This window comes from Carya illinoinensis, chromosome 13 (genome assembly GCF_018687715.1).
Source record: "Carya illinoinensis cultivar Pawnee chromosome 13, C.illinoinensisPawnee_v1, whole genome shotgun sequence".
Lineage (NCBI taxonomy): Eukaryota > Viridiplantae > Streptophyta > Magnoliopsida > Fagales > Juglandaceae > Carya > Carya illinoinensis.
In genome coordinates this window covers 3,302,526-3,323,652 of record NC_056764.1, presented here as the reverse complement: position 1 = coordinate 3,323,652, position 21,127 = coordinate 3,302,526, and the positions used below count along the sequence as shown (strand labels likewise).

The 21,127-nt window shown below is 35.9% G+C and overlaps 3 protein-coding genes across 6 annotated transcripts; 2 read left to right on the top strand and 1 right to left on the bottom strand.

The window, feature by feature from the left end:
• The first annotated feature begins 3,184 nt into the window (after positions 1 to 3,184).
• LOC122291393 (protein RGF1 INDUCIBLE TRANSCRIPTION FACTOR 1-like) lies at positions 3,185 to 5,471 on the top strand. The gene is made up of 5 exons (XM_043099086.1): positions 3,185 to 3,457; positions 3,553 to 3,732; positions 3,848 to 3,922; positions 4,440 to 4,580; positions 4,879 to 5,471. Exons 1-5 carry the CDS (start codon positions 3,452 to 3,454, stop codon positions 5,224 to 5,226), a joined length of 750 nt encoding a protein of 249 aa, XP_042955020.1. The 5' UTR covers positions 3,185 to 3,451; the 3' UTR covers positions 5,227 to 5,471.
• Positions 5,472 to 8,279: 2,808 nt separating this feature from the next.
• On the top strand, positions 8,280 to 12,464 carry LOC122292304 (vesicle-associated protein 1-3-like). The gene is made up of 8 exons (XM_043100572.1): positions 8,280 to 8,534; positions 9,107 to 9,177; positions 9,277 to 9,358; positions 9,594 to 9,709; positions 9,802 to 9,963; positions 10,114 to 10,155; positions 11,149 to 11,226; positions 12,061 to 12,464. The coding sequence occupies exons 1-8, from the start codon at positions 8,483 to 8,485 to the stop codon at positions 12,166 to 12,168; spliced, it is 711 nt and encodes a 236-aa protein (XP_042956506.1). The 5' UTR covers positions 8,280 to 8,482; the 3' UTR covers positions 12,169 to 12,464.
• A 1,068-nt stretch (positions 12,465 to 13,532) lies between these two features.
• LOC122292303 (flavin-containing monooxygenase FMO GS-OX5-like) lies at positions 13,533 to 17,123 on the bottom strand. Of its 4 annotated transcripts, none has more exons than XM_043100567.1 (7): positions 16,509 to 17,120; positions 15,664 to 15,752; positions 15,031 to 15,180; positions 14,849 to 14,931; positions 14,569 to 14,704; positions 13,970 to 14,173; positions 13,533 to 13,875 (listed from the first exon to the last, which is right to left on the bottom strand). In XM_043100567.1, the coding sequence occupies exons 1-7, from the start codon at positions 17,071 to 17,073 to the stop codon at positions 13,714 to 13,716; spliced, it is 1,389 nt and encodes a 462-aa protein (XP_042956501.1). In that variant the 5' UTR covers positions 17,074 to 17,120; the 3' UTR covers positions 13,533 to 13,713. The 4 variants fall into 4 exon arrangements, with proteins under 4 accessions (XP_042956501.1, XP_042956502.1, XP_042956503.1 ...); XM_043100568.1 differs by having other exon boundaries at positions 15,664 to 15,734; positions 16,509 to 17,119; XM_043100569.1 differs by having other exon boundaries at positions 13,970 to 14,143; positions 15,664 to 15,734; positions 16,509 to 17,117.
• Positions 17,124 to 21,127: the final 4,004 nt, after the last annotated feature.

Genomic DNA, 21,127 nt, shown 5'->3' with positions numbered 1-21,127 from the left:
GCCTGGAAATAATGAAGAAAGGTACTGATGATTTCTCTTCTTTTTGATACTGACCTATTCCACAAACACTTTTTGCAACCCTTTTTCCATTAATAAGGTGAGAAAATCTCTGCACTTTTTGGAATATCTGTCTGCCTGCCTTTCGATCCTTGCATTAACCCAAGCTTGCTTCAGTTTGAAACTACCAAGCTATTAGAAAGTGCATCACTGTCTATTTTGCGAAAAAACAGCCTATAAACATGATTAATAAAGCTTTCATGCATACACTCCCATCTTCATGAGAAATTGGATTTGTTTTCCTAATTTGATGGAAATACATGTTTTGGCAGATGTTTTTTGCTGATCTCAACTCAACCTGAATTGATTTTTTATTTTATTGGACTAAGCTTGATTTACCTTATCTTGATAGTTTTCCTTTTAGTAAAATTATTGATCGAAATTAATTTAAAAGTTTCATTCGCATGATAACTGCTAGTCGAATTGATATGCATTCATGCAGCATCCTCGGAGGTCGAACTACGTTGACCTTCGATGTAAAGGGCTAAACGTCATGTTTCGGTACTTTAGGTGTGGGCTAAACCCAACTGGGAAAGAATAGATCAGGGCCTAGAAACCTAAACGCTATCGTGAAACAGATGGACTTTCAAACTATTCCTCCGGCCCAACCCTGGCAAAAATCGTGAGATCTATCGGGGCAGATCTTCGAAACTTTTGCGCCCAAATGGAGGGGTATTTAGCAAGAATAGTGTCACACAACTCCATGCTATTTCATATTTTGGCTTGTACTGAAATAACAACAAAAGATAACTCCATGCTAGTTTGCTACTGCATAAAGAGAGTATCTATCTTTGACTTTTGTTTTAGGCAATTGTTTTGAACAACCGAAAGATAACTTATTTTGCTCTAACTAAAACAGGAGCCTCACTCCTGCTGTGTGGTCACAAATCAACCTCTACAAGAGTCTAAAGAGCTATAAGCTAAACATGGCAAAAAAAGAGGCTATCTTTTAGTCAATTCACGCAATAAAAGAGGAGATCCCGGGGTTGGAGGCAAGAACCTGTGGGATGTGATATGTATGCTATTGTTATCTGAAGCTGATGAGGTCGCGGCTGCTGTGCTCAGACAGAGAGAGCTGCGTGGCTCTGGCTTTAGGCTGCCTAGTGCTGTTGCTGCTGCTGATCGCTGCGTACGGTCACACGCCAATGCCTAACCTCTCTTTTGTCTGCTCTTCAAGAATCTTGGCACCAAGCACCCCACCCTCTCTTTGCTAATCTCGTTGTCTTGTCTAAATTACCACTGTTACCCCCCGACCATCTCTAATCCTTTTGTAACTCTCAGTCTGGACTACCAAGGTCTACTGTACATATTCCATAGCAAGGACAAAAAAAAAAAATGGAAAATGAAAAAATATGTTATTGACTGACATAACTTATATTATTATTATTATTATTATTATTATAATGTACGCATTGCCACTATTGATTGATCACGTTAATTACTAAGGTCAGAATGGGACAACTTGCATACCTAGTTGATAAGCACGACCAGATATGTAGACAAACGTGTGCATAATCTTAAGGTGTTGCAGTGTAGGTGTAGCTGTGTTCTAGCATTAAAGTTTCAGACAGCACGATTTTCTGCATTTTTTTTTTTAAATTTATCTTTTTATATGGAAGTTTGAGAATTAGATGGAGTGAGGATGAGCTCCGGGGACCGGAGCACTCCAACCGTGATTGTTCACGTAGTTTTTTTATGCAAATGAAACCAAACCCCCCTTCAGATCAAGTTTGATTTGGGTAAACTTGTGCTGAGGGATTCACAGCATTCAGATTAAGCTTAATCTGACTCGTGTGTGTGAGCGTGTGACTTTGTGTTCTTTTTTAGGGGGCCATTAGCAGCCATCTCAATGATTTAGCAGTGTCTTTATTATCTTGCTTTGCTTAAGTACTGGCAGAAGACATGATATAGGCGAAGCCCTCTTTGCTGAGTGAGCCTTCATTCCTGGCTTGAACGTGCCCTTCCTTTTTTCTCTGAATTGTAAGGCAAGCCTGAAGCAATCCTGATCAGTAAGAGCCTTTTTTTTTAGCAAGATAGATATATTAGCGGGTAAAACAAGAATATAAAGGGGTATTCTTGGAGTTTCAATCCCAGGGTCCTGAATCCAGTACACTATTATAAGCAGGGTAAATCAAATAAAAGGCGAACGAAATCATGAATGCCTATTATCAAAGGGTCAAGGCTTTATATTTTCTTAAAAAAATTAAGACATTACCAAAGAGTACAAGCAATCAAGAGCGTTAAAAAAGGAGTGACTGAGGGTATATTTAGCAAAAGAGGTGATTTGAGACTATCTTATTAGTGTTCACTATTGGAATGGTTGGGTACGAACTACAAACCGGTACATGAGCCATTCTGGGAATGAAATTCAAGACCAACGTGACTTCAATTGCTTCAAGCAGAGAATGCAGATACAAATTGTCATTCCTCAACAAATAATGTGTACAAGTGGATAAGACTGTAATTGAAAGACATTGCAATTAATACGATTTATCAAACTTTTGCTATAGAACGGTTTGGATAGTTAGCTAAGTTGAAATGAGTTAGAAGAAATTTAAAATTTGAATAAAATATTATTTTTAATATAATTATTTATTATTTTATATTAAAAATAAAATAAATTATAATAATTAAATAAAATAAATTAAGATGAATTACGACGGATTTGATAATTTAAATTTTTTTTTTTTTTAATTTCCACCCACAAATTCGTTTTTCACGTAACATTCGACCTTTATTTGAGGATGGTATGGGCACAGTGTGTAAAAGCTCATGGGTAAAACTGGTACTCAAAAGTGGTCATTTTCAAAGCTCTATTCCCTCTTGCTACTTTTTACCGTTTTCCACCGAGAACTGAGAAAAAGTCACTGTTTCTTGTCTTGTCACTTAGCACTTAGCGCAGGCTGTGCGAGAAAGAGAGAGAAAGACCCATCTACCCAGCCATTCATAAAGAACCATTTGGTTAGAGTTTTAGGGTTCTTGGGACGTGGGCTTTTTGTAAACAGCAATTGGGAAGGGAAAAGTATTTACATATCAATTTGAGTTTCAATTAAATTTGTTATCTCTACTTTTTTTTATTGTTTATCTTCTAATCCTTGCACTATAAGTTAGTGTAAATTGTATGATAGTGTCCCACTCCTTCTCTTCTTTTAAATGAGGCCAACCCTTCTCTCTCTCTCTCTCTCTCTCTCTCTACTGCGCTTTCATTGGTAACAGTAATACTTGTGTCAATCGCCAGGCGCCGTTGCCCTTTTCCTGCTCATCTCTCTCTCTCTCTCTCTCTCTCTCTTTCTCAATGGGTGTAGATCAATATCTTCATGAAATGAAACCCTGACCGTGAAACTCTCACTCTTCACTCATTAAAATCAAAACCAATAGCAAAATTAAAGAAAACATGGTGGTAAGGATTTCTATCTCGTTTGCTGTTATATTTCTCCCTTATTCTTCAGAATATTGGTAGCTTAGTTTAATTTGTTATGCTTCTGGTTTTCTCAGCTTATTGCTTCCCATCTTCTACCTCGGTGGCTTGAAGTCCTTCTAACAGAGAAGTTCTACAACGCATGCATAATTCACGAAGAGTCCAAAAAGAATGAGAAAAACGTCTATTGCCTTGACTGTTGCACCAGTCTCTGCCCTCACTGCCTGTCCCCTCACTGTTCTCACCGACTCTTGCAGGTTTCTGCTTTCAAAATTCAACCCTTACAATCTCCTTTCAAAGTTTTCCTTTTGAAAACTTCTTTTTAGTTCGTTACCTTCGTTTAATGTTGAATTGAAATGCTGGCGGTTTCAGATTAGAAGGTATGTATATCACGATGTTATAAGGTTGGATGATGCTGCGAAGTTGATGGACTGTGCCTTTGTTCAAGTAAGTAAATTATTGAAACTGTCATCTCATCCTCTACAGGCGAACATTGCGTTGTAGAACCTAAAAATGAAGACGGAACGCAAAAGAACCACGTTTTTTTATGTATTAAAGAAATAATAAACACGGAGTTAATTCAGGTGTCTTCTTTTTCTTCTTTTTCTTCTTTTCCTTGTTGGGTTTCTCAGAGTAGGACTTTGTTGAACTTGAAGTTAGAAGATTGAAGATTAGCGGAACCCCTTGATGAGTTCCTCATGCTTGTTCCAATTTTGACCTTTCCTTCCTTTTTTTCCTTTGCATACCGGGAAATTTATGGATAACGCCCTTGTGGAAAAGGTTTTAAAGGAACAGAAGAGTTAATTACCATGAGAAATGAAGAATACTGAAGTTGAATGATTACTGCAGTTAATTACCATGAGAAATGAAGAATACTGAAGTTGAATGATTACTGCATAGTCATTTTTTGTTGTTTATATTTTTTTATTATTAATTTGATTAGTCTCACCTTCTCTTTCTACAGTCATACACAACCAACAGTGCAAAGGTAGTGTTTTTGCACCAAAGGCCACAGACAAGGAACTTCAGGGGCTCCGGCAACTTTTGCAGTTCCTGTGACAGAAGCCTGCAGGACCCATACCTCTTCTGCTCCCTCTCCTGCAAGGTCCTTTTTACCCTATACCCAAATTCTCTTACACTTATTTTTCTACTCCACCTTCCCTCCACCTTCTCAACTCGTACTCTTTCTGAGTTCTTTCACTTTTTTCCACATCAATTTTCCAACTTTGTTCTGTGTCTGTCTCTCGTGTACAACGACGAAACGTATGCGGTTTTCCATTTGTTCTCTTCTGGCTCCTGCACAAGTCTCGCTCTTCCTCAATTCCCTTACACCCATTTCTATTTTTAATTCTCGCCTGGTTCTCCCTCATTTCTTACGTACTGTTTCCTTTTCTTTGTTACAGATTGATTATCTCATTAGAACGAAAGGTGGTGTTTCGGAGTACCTCTCTGACTTCAAGTCCTTGTCCTTACCCGCAGCTGGTTTAGACGACGGTTCGATGACGATGACGCCTGAATCGGTTCTTGAACCGGCCGGTTCGAGCCGTACCTCGTCTGGATCGGGCGGATATGGTGGGGTGGACTGCAAGACGCTCGGTAGCACTGCCACAACCGAGATAGTGAGGAAGAAGAGGAGTAACCTGTCTGTATATCGGGCGGCATGTCGACCTGTATCTTCACCCGTATCCGAAATTTCGGCCAGTTTGATGAACCGGAGAAAAGGGACTCCACAAAGATCTCCGCTTTATTGAATTTAGCCGCCGATATGGAATGGGAAAGATTTAAGATTTAGGGAGGGTTTGGGATGAATAATTTGGTAGCTTTTATTTGTTTCCTTTAGACTAATTTCAGGATATAAGGAAAACTCTCCCAGTTTTGTTGAAGAACTTTCTCTTCTCTAGGTGGTGGATGGATTGGTTCTTTTTTTGGGCCTTTTATAGATTCACAATACAGACAAAAGTTTCCTGTTATATATTTTCTATTTTCTTGGGGTTTATATAATTTGTTTAAAGAATTCTAGTATTGCCTAACTCTGATTTTGGGTCTTTCTTGAGGGTGCAACTTATATATATATACACACTTGACGACATTGATGTATATATACACCAGCCGGTCTAGGTCTACTTCGGTTCGTTCTCCGATTTAAGTTTTAGAAAGATGGAGCAATTAATAGGAGGGGAACCACATTTTCAATACAAATTAAGGGTTGGTGGTGGTGGGTTCAAGGAGGAACCAATGCAATTTGAAAGAGTGGAATATGGCAACCATCCAATTTTCAATGGAGGGTCCTAGAATGGCAAAACCGACAGCGTATCCTCTTTTGTTTTATTTAAATTTCCTTCTTCCCTAGGACAGGATGGTGACAACAATTTTGAAAGCAATGGTTTTGCCAATTATTTACTTACTGTTTTTCCTCCCAATGTCTCTACATTTGAGAAGTGAAGAGTGAAGACTTTGACTAGTATCAATAATAACATAATTCGTCTTTTTATTTCAAAGTTGGCCACTTTTTGTCCTTAGAGATCTCTCTCCCTGTATGAACTTTGTTTTCTAATGTGTTGGGATTAGACATCTTTAGTACTTCGAAATTTATCTTTGTATATAATTTTTACCTTTTGTTTTTTGTTTTGTTTATTCGTGTAATTATTGTTCCAAACACATAAATTGGAACATTTAAGATATACTGATCATCTCAAGGGATTTTATGTAGATGTTGTAATAATGGGTCCTCATCTCAAAAATCCATTGGATTAGCAGTTCACAATCTAATCCAATGGATTTTTATCCAAAACACAACACATAAATGATATCCAATGACAGAGGAAAGATTCTCTGATCCCCATATCTGAAATTCTCGACCGTTTATTAAGGAAAAAGCTAGAAAAAAGAAAAACAAGTGGCCCTCGTCTTTAGCCAGCAAACTAGTATTTTGTTTTTATTTTTTCCATTGCGTTGATGATCCATTACCTGGCTCATGTCCTTTTTGTCTTGTACAGAATTTTGAAGAAAGGTTTCGTATTGTTGTGAAGTACTACTACATGCAGTATGATCAAAAGCCACAAGAATGGCCTCCTGTTGCTCCCTTCGTCTCTCTCTCTCTCTCTCTCTCTCTCGTTGTAATTGCTCATTTCTTCATGAACTGCAACAAAACTAAATTAAAAAAAAAAAAGGACAAGAATTTTGGCATTATATGGCCTCGCTATCTGCTTCGTATCAGGTACCATAATGGCTTTTGTTGGTGTCTTTTGCCAGACAGTAGATGCATGTTGTATTTAGTGTAGTTTTATATGCATATATAGCCAGCCTGATTTCGATCCTTTCATGCAACATGGTGTCTGCAAAAATATTGCAGTTCTTAGAATGTCATCGATCACTCATCACAACTAGCTGGGTAGTACGTATATGGTTATTATTAGAGGTATATTCAGGTCACACACAAGATGGGGGACCATGTAATAATAATTGGGATCATTTAAATGCATGCACATTTAACGACCATATGTCGTGTCACCAACTACGAAAAGACAAAACCACTAAGTACAAGAAAAGAAAGAACGAGGCAGAAGATCAAGCATGAGATATGATCCTGTGGTATAATTTTTTGGGTCAGTAAAATGTTGTTATCAGTAGGGTAATTAGATTTAGGAGGCCACTAGAGTCTACTTAATTGGGATCATTGTAGAGAGAGAAGAGGTAATGTTTTTTTCTTTGTTTTCTCCCATTAAAATCTTACGTGAGATGATCATGATCTCTCTAAGTCCATATAATAATTAATGTCTAACTAAGACATTTAAAATTAGTTGGTTGAGAAGTGATCCAAGTGAATGATTTAACATCAGTAATATTGGATCTATGCATGCTTGGTAGTATAGTTTATAGAATTTTTCTTTTATATGAAATAGATTAATCAATACGATCAAAGAGTTTACCTCTTATTAATAAATTTAAAAGCAATATATAATAAACTAATGATGATAATTAATTATTATTACTTTTATTACTTCTTCTCTTATATTTTGTTTCCCTTCTTTTTCCCTTCTCTCTATAAAGCAACTAGTTCTATCACCGTAAATATTTTATAAAAATAAAATTATAAATTAAAATAATTTTATGTGATCTGTTATATTTATTTTATAATAAATAAATTTTAAAATTTAATATATCACGTTAATTTGTAAGTTTATTTATGTAAAATTACCTTATAATAAAAAAAAAAAAAAATTGCTAGTTTCGCAATTGCTCGCCCATCTCATATACATGATCCAGTCTCCGTGTATTCATCATTTTGGTTTTCATAAACACGTCAGGATGATAGAGAACATTGGAACATAGTTACATAATGTGTTGTTTTTGTCAATGTGAAGTGGTCAATACTCAAGAAACACATAGACAGAACATGCACTTGTATTTTTCAAAGACATGTCCTGCGTGCATACCCTAATATATTTTGAGAATTTTTGCGTCGAGTAAATACTATAACTTGTATTTTTCATGAAAACAACGTTATATTATGCTTCTCATGTCCACATGATGATGCAGGTGACTTTTCAAAGATGCTCCCAGTTGTCATTGTCCGGTCGGGCCTCGCGTCCACAACATGCCACAATTAAGAACTTTCTGCTGATTTCAGTTTTTTACCATTCTGCCCTTCTTCAACACCTCTCCTCATCTCACATCTTATAATAAATTTGAAAATCTTAGGTCCCTTTTCGTCAATAAAAAATCTCTGTTCGAAGTCTTGGTGACAGCCAATGCACCACCGTCCGATTAACGCACATGGGTCCATTATTTCGCACAATTGGAACACTCCAAAAATCAGGGTCTTGTGATGTTCTCTCTTTAATTTTGAAATCACGAGAACTGTTTTCTACTATTCGTTTGTGCTCGACCGATCATACATCTCATTCTCGTTCTCCGAAACCTCCATATCTCGTTCTTACAAAATCTTTTTAGTTTCAAGATTCTGTCTGGGATAAGTAAATATAGTTCCTTTTCGGATTCATAGCCATGGGTTCTGGGGATCTTATAAACATTCACCCTTCAGAACTCAAATTCCAATGTAAGTGTTTGTTTTTTCTTTTGCTCAATTTCTTTTATATCAGTCTACTTTTTTTGTCCCATAGAAAATCTAGAAAATATGACAGAAAACTTAAATGTCATGTTTTTTGCTCATTTGGCAAATTGTTCGACGGGGCGTATTTTGCCACTGTTTCTCAGTACTCCTATTTACCCTATTTCTCTGCTTGGTTTGTTGCCAAGAAATATGGAGGGTGAAGATAAAATCAAGAATTGTATAATTTGCGGTGTTTTTCATCCTCATGCGAGCTTATATACTTAATTGATGAGCGACGTGCTTCTGGTCGGTTTCGTCGTCCTGGCTTTGTTTGGAGAGAAAATTGAGGAAAATAGAATAAAACACTTGTTTTTAAAATATTTCTAGTAACCTGAATTGAGCTAAAATAGTGGTTTTAGTTTTCTTTCGGTATCCGTAGGCATTATGCTATTTATGTTTACTGCTTGGTCCAGTTGTTTGTGATGTCAGTTTTACTCTTTGAGACTATGTAATGTGTTTGTTTAAATTGTTTCTGATTTTGGGTCTTCTTCTTTTTTGGTTGACACGTGATGGTGAAGTTGAATTGAAGAAACAGAGTTCTTGTTCTTTACAATTGACCAATAAAACAGATAAATACGTGGCATTCAAGGTAGTTTCATTCTGAATTTTCATCAGTGTTTATTTATCTGGTTTATCTATGATATACCGTCAAGTTATTATGTTTAATTTACTTCCTGCTATTGATTAGGTTAAAACAACCAACGCCAAAAAATATTGTGTCCGTCCCAATGTTGGTGTCCTTTTGCCTCGAACCACATGCAATGTTACCGGTAAATACTTACTTGTAACTTTAGTTAGTGGCCTTTATGCCATTTTTAAAAAAATTTGTTTATTATGTGTCATAGTTTTTCCTCTTAGAATTGAGAATATGTGTGGGTACGTAAATGCTTATGTCTGTTTACAAAATATATTGCTCAAATTTGAATTTTGAAAATCTTATCGCTAGATTCTAAGAATTGTAACTTGTCTCTATCCATCTAATTTTCTTGGCATGTATTCTGGAAGTTACAATGCAAGCTCCAAAAGAGGCACCCCCTGATTTGCAGTGCAAGGACAAATTTCTACTTCAAAGTGTTGTTGCACTGGATGGTGCAACCACAAAAGACATTACCCAGGAAATGGTGCAATCGCTTCCCCGCTCCCTTCTTTATGGCTGTTCTGTGTTTTGAGTTTTTTCTTTCATGGACTCAGATGAAGTGTGCTGGTTTTTTAGTTTAACAAAGAGGATGGTAAGGTTGTGGAAGAGCTTAAGTTGAGGGTCATTTACATTCCAGCAAATCCCCCTTCACCTGTCCCTGAAGAATCTGAAGAAGGTTCTCCTCCCAGATCATCAGTGCTTGAGAATGGGCATCAAAATCGGTTATTGTTTGATGCTGTAAGTGTTTTCGTTCTGCCTTATTGAAATTTATTCCTTTTGTTTCCCTTTACATTCTTCTCAAAAATATTCCAAGAGTTTTGATGGAGATACTGACAGCCAATTTGGTTTTCTTTTGGTTTGGTATGTTTTTAAATGTTGTAAACTCAGGTATCAGGATCTTTAGAGGATCCTAAAGAGAAGACTTCAGAGGTGAAATGTCCCTCTACCCTCTTGTGACAAATTATTGTCATACTGAATGACTACTGTACATTTCATTGTAATAGTTTATAAGTGTTTTTGTTTAATTCTGTTAACGCTTCAGTTATATTTTCCTTTCACCATGGTTGGTTGTTACTTAATTGGTATTGCAAATACATAACCATTTGTTGATAGCTATCATCCTCCAGGGCAGACATGTTGTCTGCTTGATACTTTCTTGAGGTTCATTGTAGAATGTCCTTAGATGTCGAGACAAAGTGGCAAGAAGCTAGCATTATAAGGGTAGTAAATGGTGGTACTAGGTGTCCTTATATTAATAAGATGTTTATGTCTCCTAATTTCATCTGAGTCATAGGGGACAACGTCGTGAAAATGTGTAAGCCTCTAGGTAGTACTGTGGCAGGACTGATTTGAGTGGGGCACTTCATTCGAATGCAAAATTGTGATGATTGCTGATTGTGACTACCATTTAACATTGCATTTGTGCCTGGTCCAGCATAAACAGAAATTTTGCTTTGGAACTTAGGACCTAGCGGGTGGGTATTGGAACCTTCACCCATCTATTGCAATTGATTTGGTGACTTTTTTGTAAAAGATTTGTTATTGTGGTTTGGAGCTATTCTAGGAAACTATACTTCTTCAACCAGGCTCTTTTTATCTTAGTTGCGCTGGGAAAGGCATCTCCTGTGAAATATTGAAGGTGGTAGCCTGGTCTGTCTCTCTGGGTGTCATCCACTTCATGGGATATTTTCAACCAGGCCTCAAGCATTGGAGGGACTTTATGACTTTAATAAAGTAATTTAAGTATGAGGTCAGAGGTGTACCTTGGTGATTTAGAAACCTTGCTCTTATCTTGGCCCATTTATTGATGTACCTCTATGACCTCTTTTTTTTTTTTGTTAACAGTTTTTATAAACACCTGTTTGTTATTTTCCGGTTCTTGATTGTCATTTCATGAAAATGACATGCATCTTTTTTCTTCAGGCTTGGTCAATAATTTCCAGGTTGACTGAGGAGAAAACTTCTGCATTGCAACAAAATCAGAATCTACATGGGGAACTGGTATTGATTTTGTTTGGGTGTTGTACATTATCAATTATCTCTTCACTCCTGCAGTTCTCCTAGTAGTTTAGATTTGTATTGCTTGTGTTGAATATGATTTGGTCTATGTTATTTGTTTTGTTATGTGTTCCTGCATGAATTGTTTCATTTGAAGGTCCTATTTCACTTAGCTAAAAATAAGTTTTTTGATGACATGGAACCTCACCTAGGCAGGGCCTATTGGACCCGGCCTTGGGGAGTAAACACCAGATACATGACCCACTAATCAAAACTGTTTATCAGGTAATTCAGTAGAACTTTTAGGACGAAATCAAATCCAGGATGGCTAGTGTACAGTCCATCCTGAGCCTATCCCTTGACCTCTAGGTTGTTCCCTGACTTGATATGGCCATGTAATGTTAATGTAAACACATTTTTAGTGAGATTGCTAAAACACGTTTAATTACCAGTCAGGGTACAGTGTAGTAGTCGAGGGATGGGCTTGGGATGAACTGTACTCTCACATCTTGGATTTGATTGTTATGTGTATAAGGAAACTCTAGTTCCTTAAGAAATGTAAATATTTATGTCAATGATTATACTCATGTGGGTTACCCTGTTTTGGGTATTTTCTGTCTGAACTCTTCAACACACCTTTTCTGGCCTGGGACTTGCAAGTGCAACTTGCATCCTTGGTTGAAAAGTTAATGTATCAGGAAAATGAAAAGGAAATTCTCTGTGATGAATTGGTTATGCATTACATCACTTTCCTACATCCAGCTTTTCTGTCTTCTCAATAAAATTGTGGTTCATACTTGCTATGCATTGTCATAATGTCATAACCACATTTGACAGGATCTACTGAAGAAAGAAATTAACAAAAGTGGTGCTGGTGGTTTCTCATTCTTACATGTGGTGCTGGTTGGTTTCCTTAGCATCCTGTTTGGCTACTTGGTCAGGTAAACATCGGACCTGCACTGGGTATGGAATCAAATCATTGATGCTTCTAATCTTCCCAAGACCTGTTTAGTGTGTACTGGAACTTGTAGCCTCTTCCTATTTTATTTTGACATTATGATATTATGTATGATTGATTTATCGAAGTCTCAAGACAACTTTCTGTTTCATAGGTGGTTATTAGATGGGCCATGGCCCGGTTTGTTGCAGAACTAAATGTTTGGTTGGGTATAACTATAAATGTATTTGCTCATTGTTATTTACCATGATACAAAAAAGGTGAATGAATCCGTTGCATCTCATTCATGGTCTGTTTTTCAGCTGGAAAGCTTTTTAAAATTCTTGTAATATGGTTCTTACCTCCTGAGTCTCTCTATCTAGACAAACATGCTTATCTATTAAATGAAACGTTTTAGTTTAATGGTTACCTTTTGGAAGTGATAGGAAATTCATTCTTAACCAATAGGGGTACGTTCAAAAAGTTGGGACTGCAATAAATCATCCGATCTGCCAGATCTGTTTCCTGTTTCCTTGGTCGAATATGGTTTTTGCAGAGGCTTTGGATCTCTCTAGCTTGTAAGGCTATAACCTTACTGATTTAAAGTTCCAAGCTTCATAATTGCTTGTGATCTTTTTAAAAACTCAGTTTATGCGTAAGGAGAGAACCCCACAATCTTATGTCAGCTATACAGAATTTACCCCGATGTCCAACTGCATGTGATCAATCCAAGTGCCAGGCTTCAAAAATCTGTGTACTAAGGCTCAGGTTATGAAGTAGGAAACTTACATGTGAGACACATATACAGACATGCTGAAGCAAAAGTTAGAAACAAAACCTTCAAGCATCCACATATCAGGTCATCCCGTGGTAGCCACAAGATAATGGTCTCACATCCTTCAGCAACACAGATGGAAAAAAAATAAAAAAATCCTTATCCTTAATACATGTTGATGTGATTATTCTTCTCGCCATCATTGTACCAGCATCTTTTAACATAGCCTTCCAACTCAGTTATTCCTGTCACGTCGAGATGTTATTTCAATGGCTACAAAATATGATGGGTTGAGAGGGCATAGGCATAAACACCATATTTCTAGCAACTTGATCGACCAAATTGTGAGATTTAGACACTCTTTGACAACTTGGACCTTCCATTATAAAATGGCATCCTCGATTTTTTTTCCCATCATTCTCTGACCTAACTTCGTTCTCGAACCTCTTAATTTATTTCAGCTTCTGCTATTTCTCTTTCATTATACCTTTTTTCACCATAGTTATTGTAATTTACATCCAAATATTTTTTTAAAATATATTATTTTTGGCTTTCCGGGTGGTAGAACAAACAAGAATATAACTTTAGATAGTCCTCTCGAGTAAAAAAATTGTTGTAGTTGCCATAGAATGTAATTATTACAGTACAACAGCCAGAGACTGGTAACTCGACCCATCTTTTTAAATTGTGAAGTTACAGATATTACACCTCTTAATATAATAATATAAACCACCGTCTCATTATATTTTACAAAGTATTCGGCATTTAGCACATTGCATTATTCTTGTATCCACTGGTTGATATCCCATGTGTCCCAGTCCCTATAATCATCACCAGCATCTGAGGGAATCTTCTTCAACGCATAGAAATACAACTGCTCTCTCCAGTCCTCCAGGGGTGGTAATCCCAATTGATTGACCAACCAATTTTCATAATCAAACTGACACCAAAGAAACAAAAGTCAATACGATGAGCGTGCATGTGAGTGAGAGATAGAGAGAGAGAGAGAGTTACTGACTATAGCACTGTCAAACCTTGTTCTGCTGCAACTGATGAGTGTGATGCTTAGGCCTTCCACTCTCGTTCATGTGCTGGTAGAGTTCTTCCACAGATGATGCCATCTCTTCTTCACATGGAAGTGCCAACTTGCCAGATAAAACTTTTGCCAACCAACGGGACTGTAACTCAATTATTAACGTGGGAACAGCCTGGTGGCACATCAAATTATAATACTTAGCCTAACAGATGAAACAATAAGAACTATTATTGAGTATACCCAAAGAGAGATGTTATGTGCACTAAAAGAGTGCTATTGAAAAAGTAGATCACATCATCTAAACAAGAAAATAGAATTTGATGCTTTGACAGCCGAGAAATTGCTAGTGTAGATACGATGGAATACCAAAAGAAAAGTTTGAATGCCAATTTTCATCATTTTGACCAAGTGGACTTGGAGACTACCAGAACCAATTACTTTGCATGAATGTTTGATCAGAAATTGGTAAAAGTTACTTAAAAGAGAGAAATCTACGTGACTAGTTCATCTCACCATGCCAAACCAACGATGCTTCAATAACTTATTTGTCTTTTTTAGAACGCTCATTTTCAAATTCATGATGAATAAGAGCATTACCCTGTAAGGTAGTCCAACAAAAGAAAGCCAAGGAGCCAAGTATGGCGGAAAAACATGTTTGTACAGGGGACCAACACAGTTGTCATCCACGTTCACTATTCCATTTGTTCTTAAGAATGGGAAATGGTACTTGTACCTGCAGAAGGAGAATATTATTCAACTACATCAAACAGGAGAGATTGAATTTTTTGAAATAGTCATTCAGCTATATACAAACAAAAGTAGTTAATATACCCAATAAGATACTAAAAACAAAGCAAACTAACTTTTATTGCATTACCCAGTACAGTGGATGATGATATCTGCACAGACAAATGATCCATCTTGGAATATTACTTTACCATCTTCATCAGTGCGTTCTATCTGCAGAAGATCCCATTAGGGGAGCAACTAATCAATTTCAAACTTTTCGATGTCAAAGCTGTTAGAAACAATCATTTTCTAGTATAGAGAATACAATACCACTGGATGTTGCCAGATATTATTGCGATTTTCCAACTTTTTGAAATGCACATCTGAGGCTCGTAGGGCTTGATGAACTTCTTTTGCAACAGAGGAAATCTCTCTCAAGATGTCATGTGCACTAGGTCCATTTCCAATTAGCACAACAATCTGTCAACCGTGATCGTAGAATCTTAAGAAAAGCACCGGAAGCAAGTTGCCACAACGGGAATTCATGAAATATTAAGAGAAGACAGTTTCAGTTTAAGCAAGTCATGGAAAGCAATGTGCAAGAAGTTGTGAAGAGACTAAGAGAAGACTGTCAATTTCGACTCTTCACAAAATATAGTTACCAGCAAGTTTGCAGCATGATTTAATCAGGCCCCCTAGCATGCATCAGTTTGCACGCTGGTGATGCCCAATAAACATCTTTAAGGGTGAGGACCAAAACCATACCTGAACCCTGTTCTGTAAAATAGTTTATAAATCATTTTTTATGAGTAAAAACAGCTTATAAATCATTCTTCCATTGGCCTTTTTTTTTGGTTTAACAAAGTTCATTGCATTATCAGCGATATATAGCAGTAAACTAGATGTTTTAAATGTAGGAAATTGGTGATGATGGGAAATAAGCAAAAGCTGACATTTACATACTTTATTTTTAAATGGTTCAGGAGTCCGGTAGTTGTGGCTGTGTATTTGCACTCCTGGCCAAGTATCCATGCCTGTCGCATAGTACAAAACTGGCTAGGGTAATGAAAATGGATAAAAAGGAAAAGTAAAGAATTACAATCTGCAACAAAACATGCAAGAGCAAGAAACTCTATAAAATCCTTTTTTTTTATTACTTATTAAAAAAAAAAATCCTTTTTGTTATTAACAGAGAAATAGATACTACCACATGGTGATTATATATGCCAGTGTGCCACATTGTTTTTATACTTAGCTTGAGAAAAATTGAGAATTGCAAATAATTAACACGGTATAAATTCTTTGAGAGAGAGAGAGAGAGAGAGAATTCCGGCATTCTTGTATTTTTCTTTTTCTTGACCTGCATTCTTGTATTTGAGATTAAGCAACTAGTGCCCCCAAGAGAAGAAAAGATTAAGCAACTATTAATCAGCAAAATCGGTGCATTTTTTAACCACATAACTTCTATATATTTCTGGAGACATCCAACTTGTGCTTCACTTCTGCAAAACCCCTTTGTCAACTTTGGGCAATCCCAAAGTAATCAATGCTATTTAAGTAGGAAAAAGAAAATGAAAAATTGCCGGCACATTGGAGAATGGTTGATGATAATTTCGGGATTAGGAATGAAAAGCTATCCAACATCATTGAGCTGTACTAAGTGTAACGTGAAATCAAGCTCCTTGATATACAGCATCAAAATGCCTTCTTTCCCGTACGAATAACATTAAAATGCTCCCCACTTGAGAAAGGAAAAGAGATAAATAACAACAAACAGTTCCATTTCCAGGAGACAAGTTGGGACAAACCTGGAAATTCAGCGATTCTTGGTTCTGTGTGATGACCATTACATACAATCACGGCTTCAAACACCTCCTCTTCTTCTGACTCACCTTCCCGAGTCCTCCACTCAACGATCCACTCGTGACTCACTCCATTAACTCGTTCAACTCGGACCACTTCGTGCTCGAAGCGTATCAACTCAACCAACCAGAAATCTCGGGCGAAATCTTCCAGGTACCGGAGCACCTCCCGATGACCCGGAAACTCCCTTGTGTCCCCATCCTGTTTTTTCAGAAACGGGTAATCCAAGAAGCCCATGAGCCGCCTCGGAAGGTTGACCCGTAGCGAGCTGTACATGCTGCTATGGACAATCTTGCGGGACGGGTCAAGACCCAATGGATCGGTTTCTACACGTGGGTCATAGACCCAGGTGCCACCGAGCCTACTTGTTTTCTCGAAGACGATGACCCGGTGGCCTTCTCTTTTAAGCTCACGAGCGGCGAGTAGGCCGGCCATGCCAGCTCCGATCACTGCTACTTTTAAGGATTGTTCTTTCATTGGGATTTTGCAATATACAAAAAGATAGAACATTACTTTTTTTTTTCCACTGTTATTAGCTGCGGTTGTAGAGTCACGTTAAATGACATAGTTTGAGACGAAAGTTGAGTAAAATTTATTACAATATTATTTTAAAATTAAAAAAATTAAATTATTTATTATATTTAATAAAAAAATTTTAAAAAATTATAATAATAAAATAAGATAAAATATTTTCTTATCGTTAACTTGAAAATACATAGTAGTGGTCCGGACAGTCGATGCTAATCGACTGTACAGTTTAATACCAATAGAAATTGACATGATATTGGATGTTTATGTATAATTTTTAAATAGCATCGATATTGTATGTCTCTATTTTTCTTTAAAATTTATATCCATCAATTTAGTGGGATAACTCTTATGTCTAAAAAAAATAATTATCTAAAGCTATTAATTAAAGTATTTGAGTAATTAAATTGTACAAATTTTATGTAACCATTTGTTAAAAAGTGAATCTCATTAAAAAAGTAATCTATTTTATACTTTTTCATAATGGATCTACTGTTTTATGAAAACGCGAAATATTATTTGAGACTTGTATAAATCATTAGACGATTGAAGTAATCTTATTGCAAGGCACAAGGTATAGTGAGTCATCGGTTGCTTAATGCAAATTTAGTGATGAAAGATCAAATTATAGTTTACTAATCGTAATTATTCATCAGAAGATAAATAAAAAATGAAAGAAACCGTGAAATATGTAGAGTTTAGGACTTTTGTAGCAAGTTTGCACTATAAGAAAATTGTACAGTTATTGTCACTTATTTTCTATGAAAATGATTATTTCATATTAAAATAGATACAAGAAAATTGGATAATTATTGCTACTTATTTTCTGTAAAAATAGACTTGTTGGTCATGCCATTTTCTGAGAAAAAAAATAATGAGCTACTCTTGTTTGTAAATGGAAGGAGAAACAATTGTCTCAAACGCAAACAATTATGGCAAAGGGGCAAATGCATCCAAAAGACCAAAGACCAAAAGGGCCTAAACTCTCAGATCACATAGGTTCTTAAACGAAAATTAATAATCCAAGTTGCGAATCATGGAGATCATAACCTTCATATTCCCAACACAACACAAGATGTCAAGAAAAATAACACAAAATATATACCCAAAAACACTAAACTTGAACTAAGTAATCAAAGACCAGAACATTTAAACCAATTCACACACACACACGCGCACACACATATTTATATACTACAACCACACACATACTGACATATGCAGACGGCCTATACCTAACCTATAAATATAATTCAAGGAGACCTTGATCATATATATTTGCATCACGAGAAGATGGGTAGATTTATGAATAAATTTGCATGGTGCATGGTGATCTTGGCCTTGCAAAACGATTCTAATTCAGACCTTCTTCATCCTCTGTCTTGGTCTTGGTCTTGGGCTTGCGATAGGTTTCCTCGACGTGCTTGGCCATCGTAAAGCCAGAATTGGCTAGCTTCCTGATGTTGGGGATGTTGTAGTTCTGAGCTATATAAACCCCACATAGAATCCCCACCATTATTGAGAACGTAGATCCCATCAAACCCATTTGGCCGATCAATCAACAAAAAGCCAAGCAAATATGTGTAGTTGTATGTATATGAGGAAGAAAGATAAAACTTGGTGAGAGAGGTAAATGGGTTTGATGCATGGGTTTGACTTATTTTGAGCGTAGGAATGAATACTCGTGTGTCTTTATAAGTTTGGGGGACTTATTGAGAGGTATCGTATTGCCCAAGCCTTTGCAGATAAGGTTCCCTTGTATCGGTAACTCGTCCTCCAAGGGTCAGCCCTTCCTGTTCAAGTAATTTAAGATCGTGGTCAATTTTCAAGTGAATCAGCACAGAATAATAACATATCTAAATTGTCAAAATAAAAAACATAAATTATGGCCCAAAGTAGAAAAGTTCTTAGATGTACATGTGGTAACAAGTATTTAATTAGGTCTATTTGGTATCCTTTATATTGTAAAATATAATTTTTTGAATACTACTTTAATTAATGATATTATCCTAATTGTTGGGGGTATTTTCGTTTGGGGACCAAGGCCCACGAGGGCCCTGGTCCAAACCCGTAGGCACCTCATAACGATTCAGGAAGAACCTATGACCCATGTAAATTGGGTGTAATTATCCGGATCAAGATGTAACGTTACATGGGAGGTGCGGGAAATCAGACTAGAGGAAGGAGAGGGAAACACACCAAGATGAAGGGCTTGGACTCAAAGCAGCACTAAGAAAGCATACTACATTAAATGAGTTCACCAAACAATCACATTACATTAATGATTGATCTCAGAGGATCATGTTGCATTAAAGATGGTATGGTGGAGGGAGCTCCAAAAGGACTTCCCTTCACCCAAGTCACAGGGTATGGCCATTTAACCCTTTGGACTGGGTATATAAGGTTCATTGATCTTCAAGTAAAAGAATCTATTTTCTTTCTGATCAAATATTTCCGCTAAAATTTTGTATTCACTCTCTTCTTTTATTTCTTAGTAAGCCGTTACTGATTTAGGTATTGAAGGCTACCCAGGCCACACACTTCTTGATCATTTCTTCATTATTGCAAGCGCCGTAAGTTTTGGACTGCTGAAAACTCAACTCAAAGGTGTATGAAACGCATTGTTAATACTAATAATTATTAATTACCAAAATATCCTGAGCTTTATTTTTATATATCTTGATTGGCTTATTTTCTAATGTTATTTCTCTTAATTTATCGAAAAAGATAAAATATATACGAAGTTCCACCTATATATTATTGCAAATATAAGATTTGTTGAAATTTCTGAATAAGAAATAACCGCACGATCATTTTTTTATAATTTTGTCAAGTACTGGAATATTCAAGTTGCCTGCATGGCTATGTATTTCCTCTCTCTCTCTGGCATTCGGCGTGAAGTATGCTGGATTGATTCGAAGGAAATGACATAGTTATAGATAAAATATCAAATTAAATGAAATATTATTATAATATTATTTTTTAATATTATTATTATTTTAAAATTTAAAAAATATAAATTGAGATTTAAAAAAATTAAATTATTTATTATATTTTATATAAAAATTTAAAAAATTTATAATAATAAAATAAAATGATAATAAAGCTTTCCAAATCTAAACACTGTACATAGAGCTAGAATAAGGGAAAACTGATCGTGTTTCAATGTCAGAACCATTGTTTGTATCTGAGTTATAAAGATGAACAGAACTGCATGGGTCCGATCCGTTTGGTCTGGAAACTCGCATTTTCATGCCCAATTCAGGCTACCAAACTAAGACGCTGGCTTACATAATTAAAATAAGATGAGATAAGATATTTTAAATAATAATAAATAAAATATTATTATAATATAATTTTTTAATATTAATTTTATATTAATATTTAAAAAAATTAAATTATTTATTATATTTTATATAAAAATTTAAAATAATTATAATAATTAAATGAGATGAGATAAAATGAAATTTTTTAATTTTAAATAACCAATCCGAGAAGTTCTCGTTGTGGAAATTAAATACATAAAAACGTTTAAAAAAAAAGAATCAATTGAGCCATGCATGCAAAATGTACAAGAGCAAGATGCAGCCTTATTGACCGTATATATACAAAGCCGGGTATATATATACAAATGCTTCGCGGTGCTTGGTGAGGTTGGTGTCCCATATCCTGTTTAGTTGGATTCTATATCTCACTTAGTCGGGTATGAAAATTTAATAACTTTATCATGAATAGAGTTGTGCTGACTCATACTTGAGTTTTTAGAAATTGACCGTTTGGATTAGACTATATCAATCACATTAGTGTGTTAAGAAGTTATTAACATTTGTAATTAATTTCTTCTTTAAGTTAAAATTGTATGTCTTTTTTAATGAATGGATTTGATATGTTAAAAACAAAAAAAAAAAAAAACTCTATGGAACACTCAAAGTCTCAAACCATTGAACTTCTCCCACAAATAAAACTCTCCTAATTAAATGCTCATCATCATTTCCTTCTTAATACAACCACACTTCATATTAATAATTAGTACAAA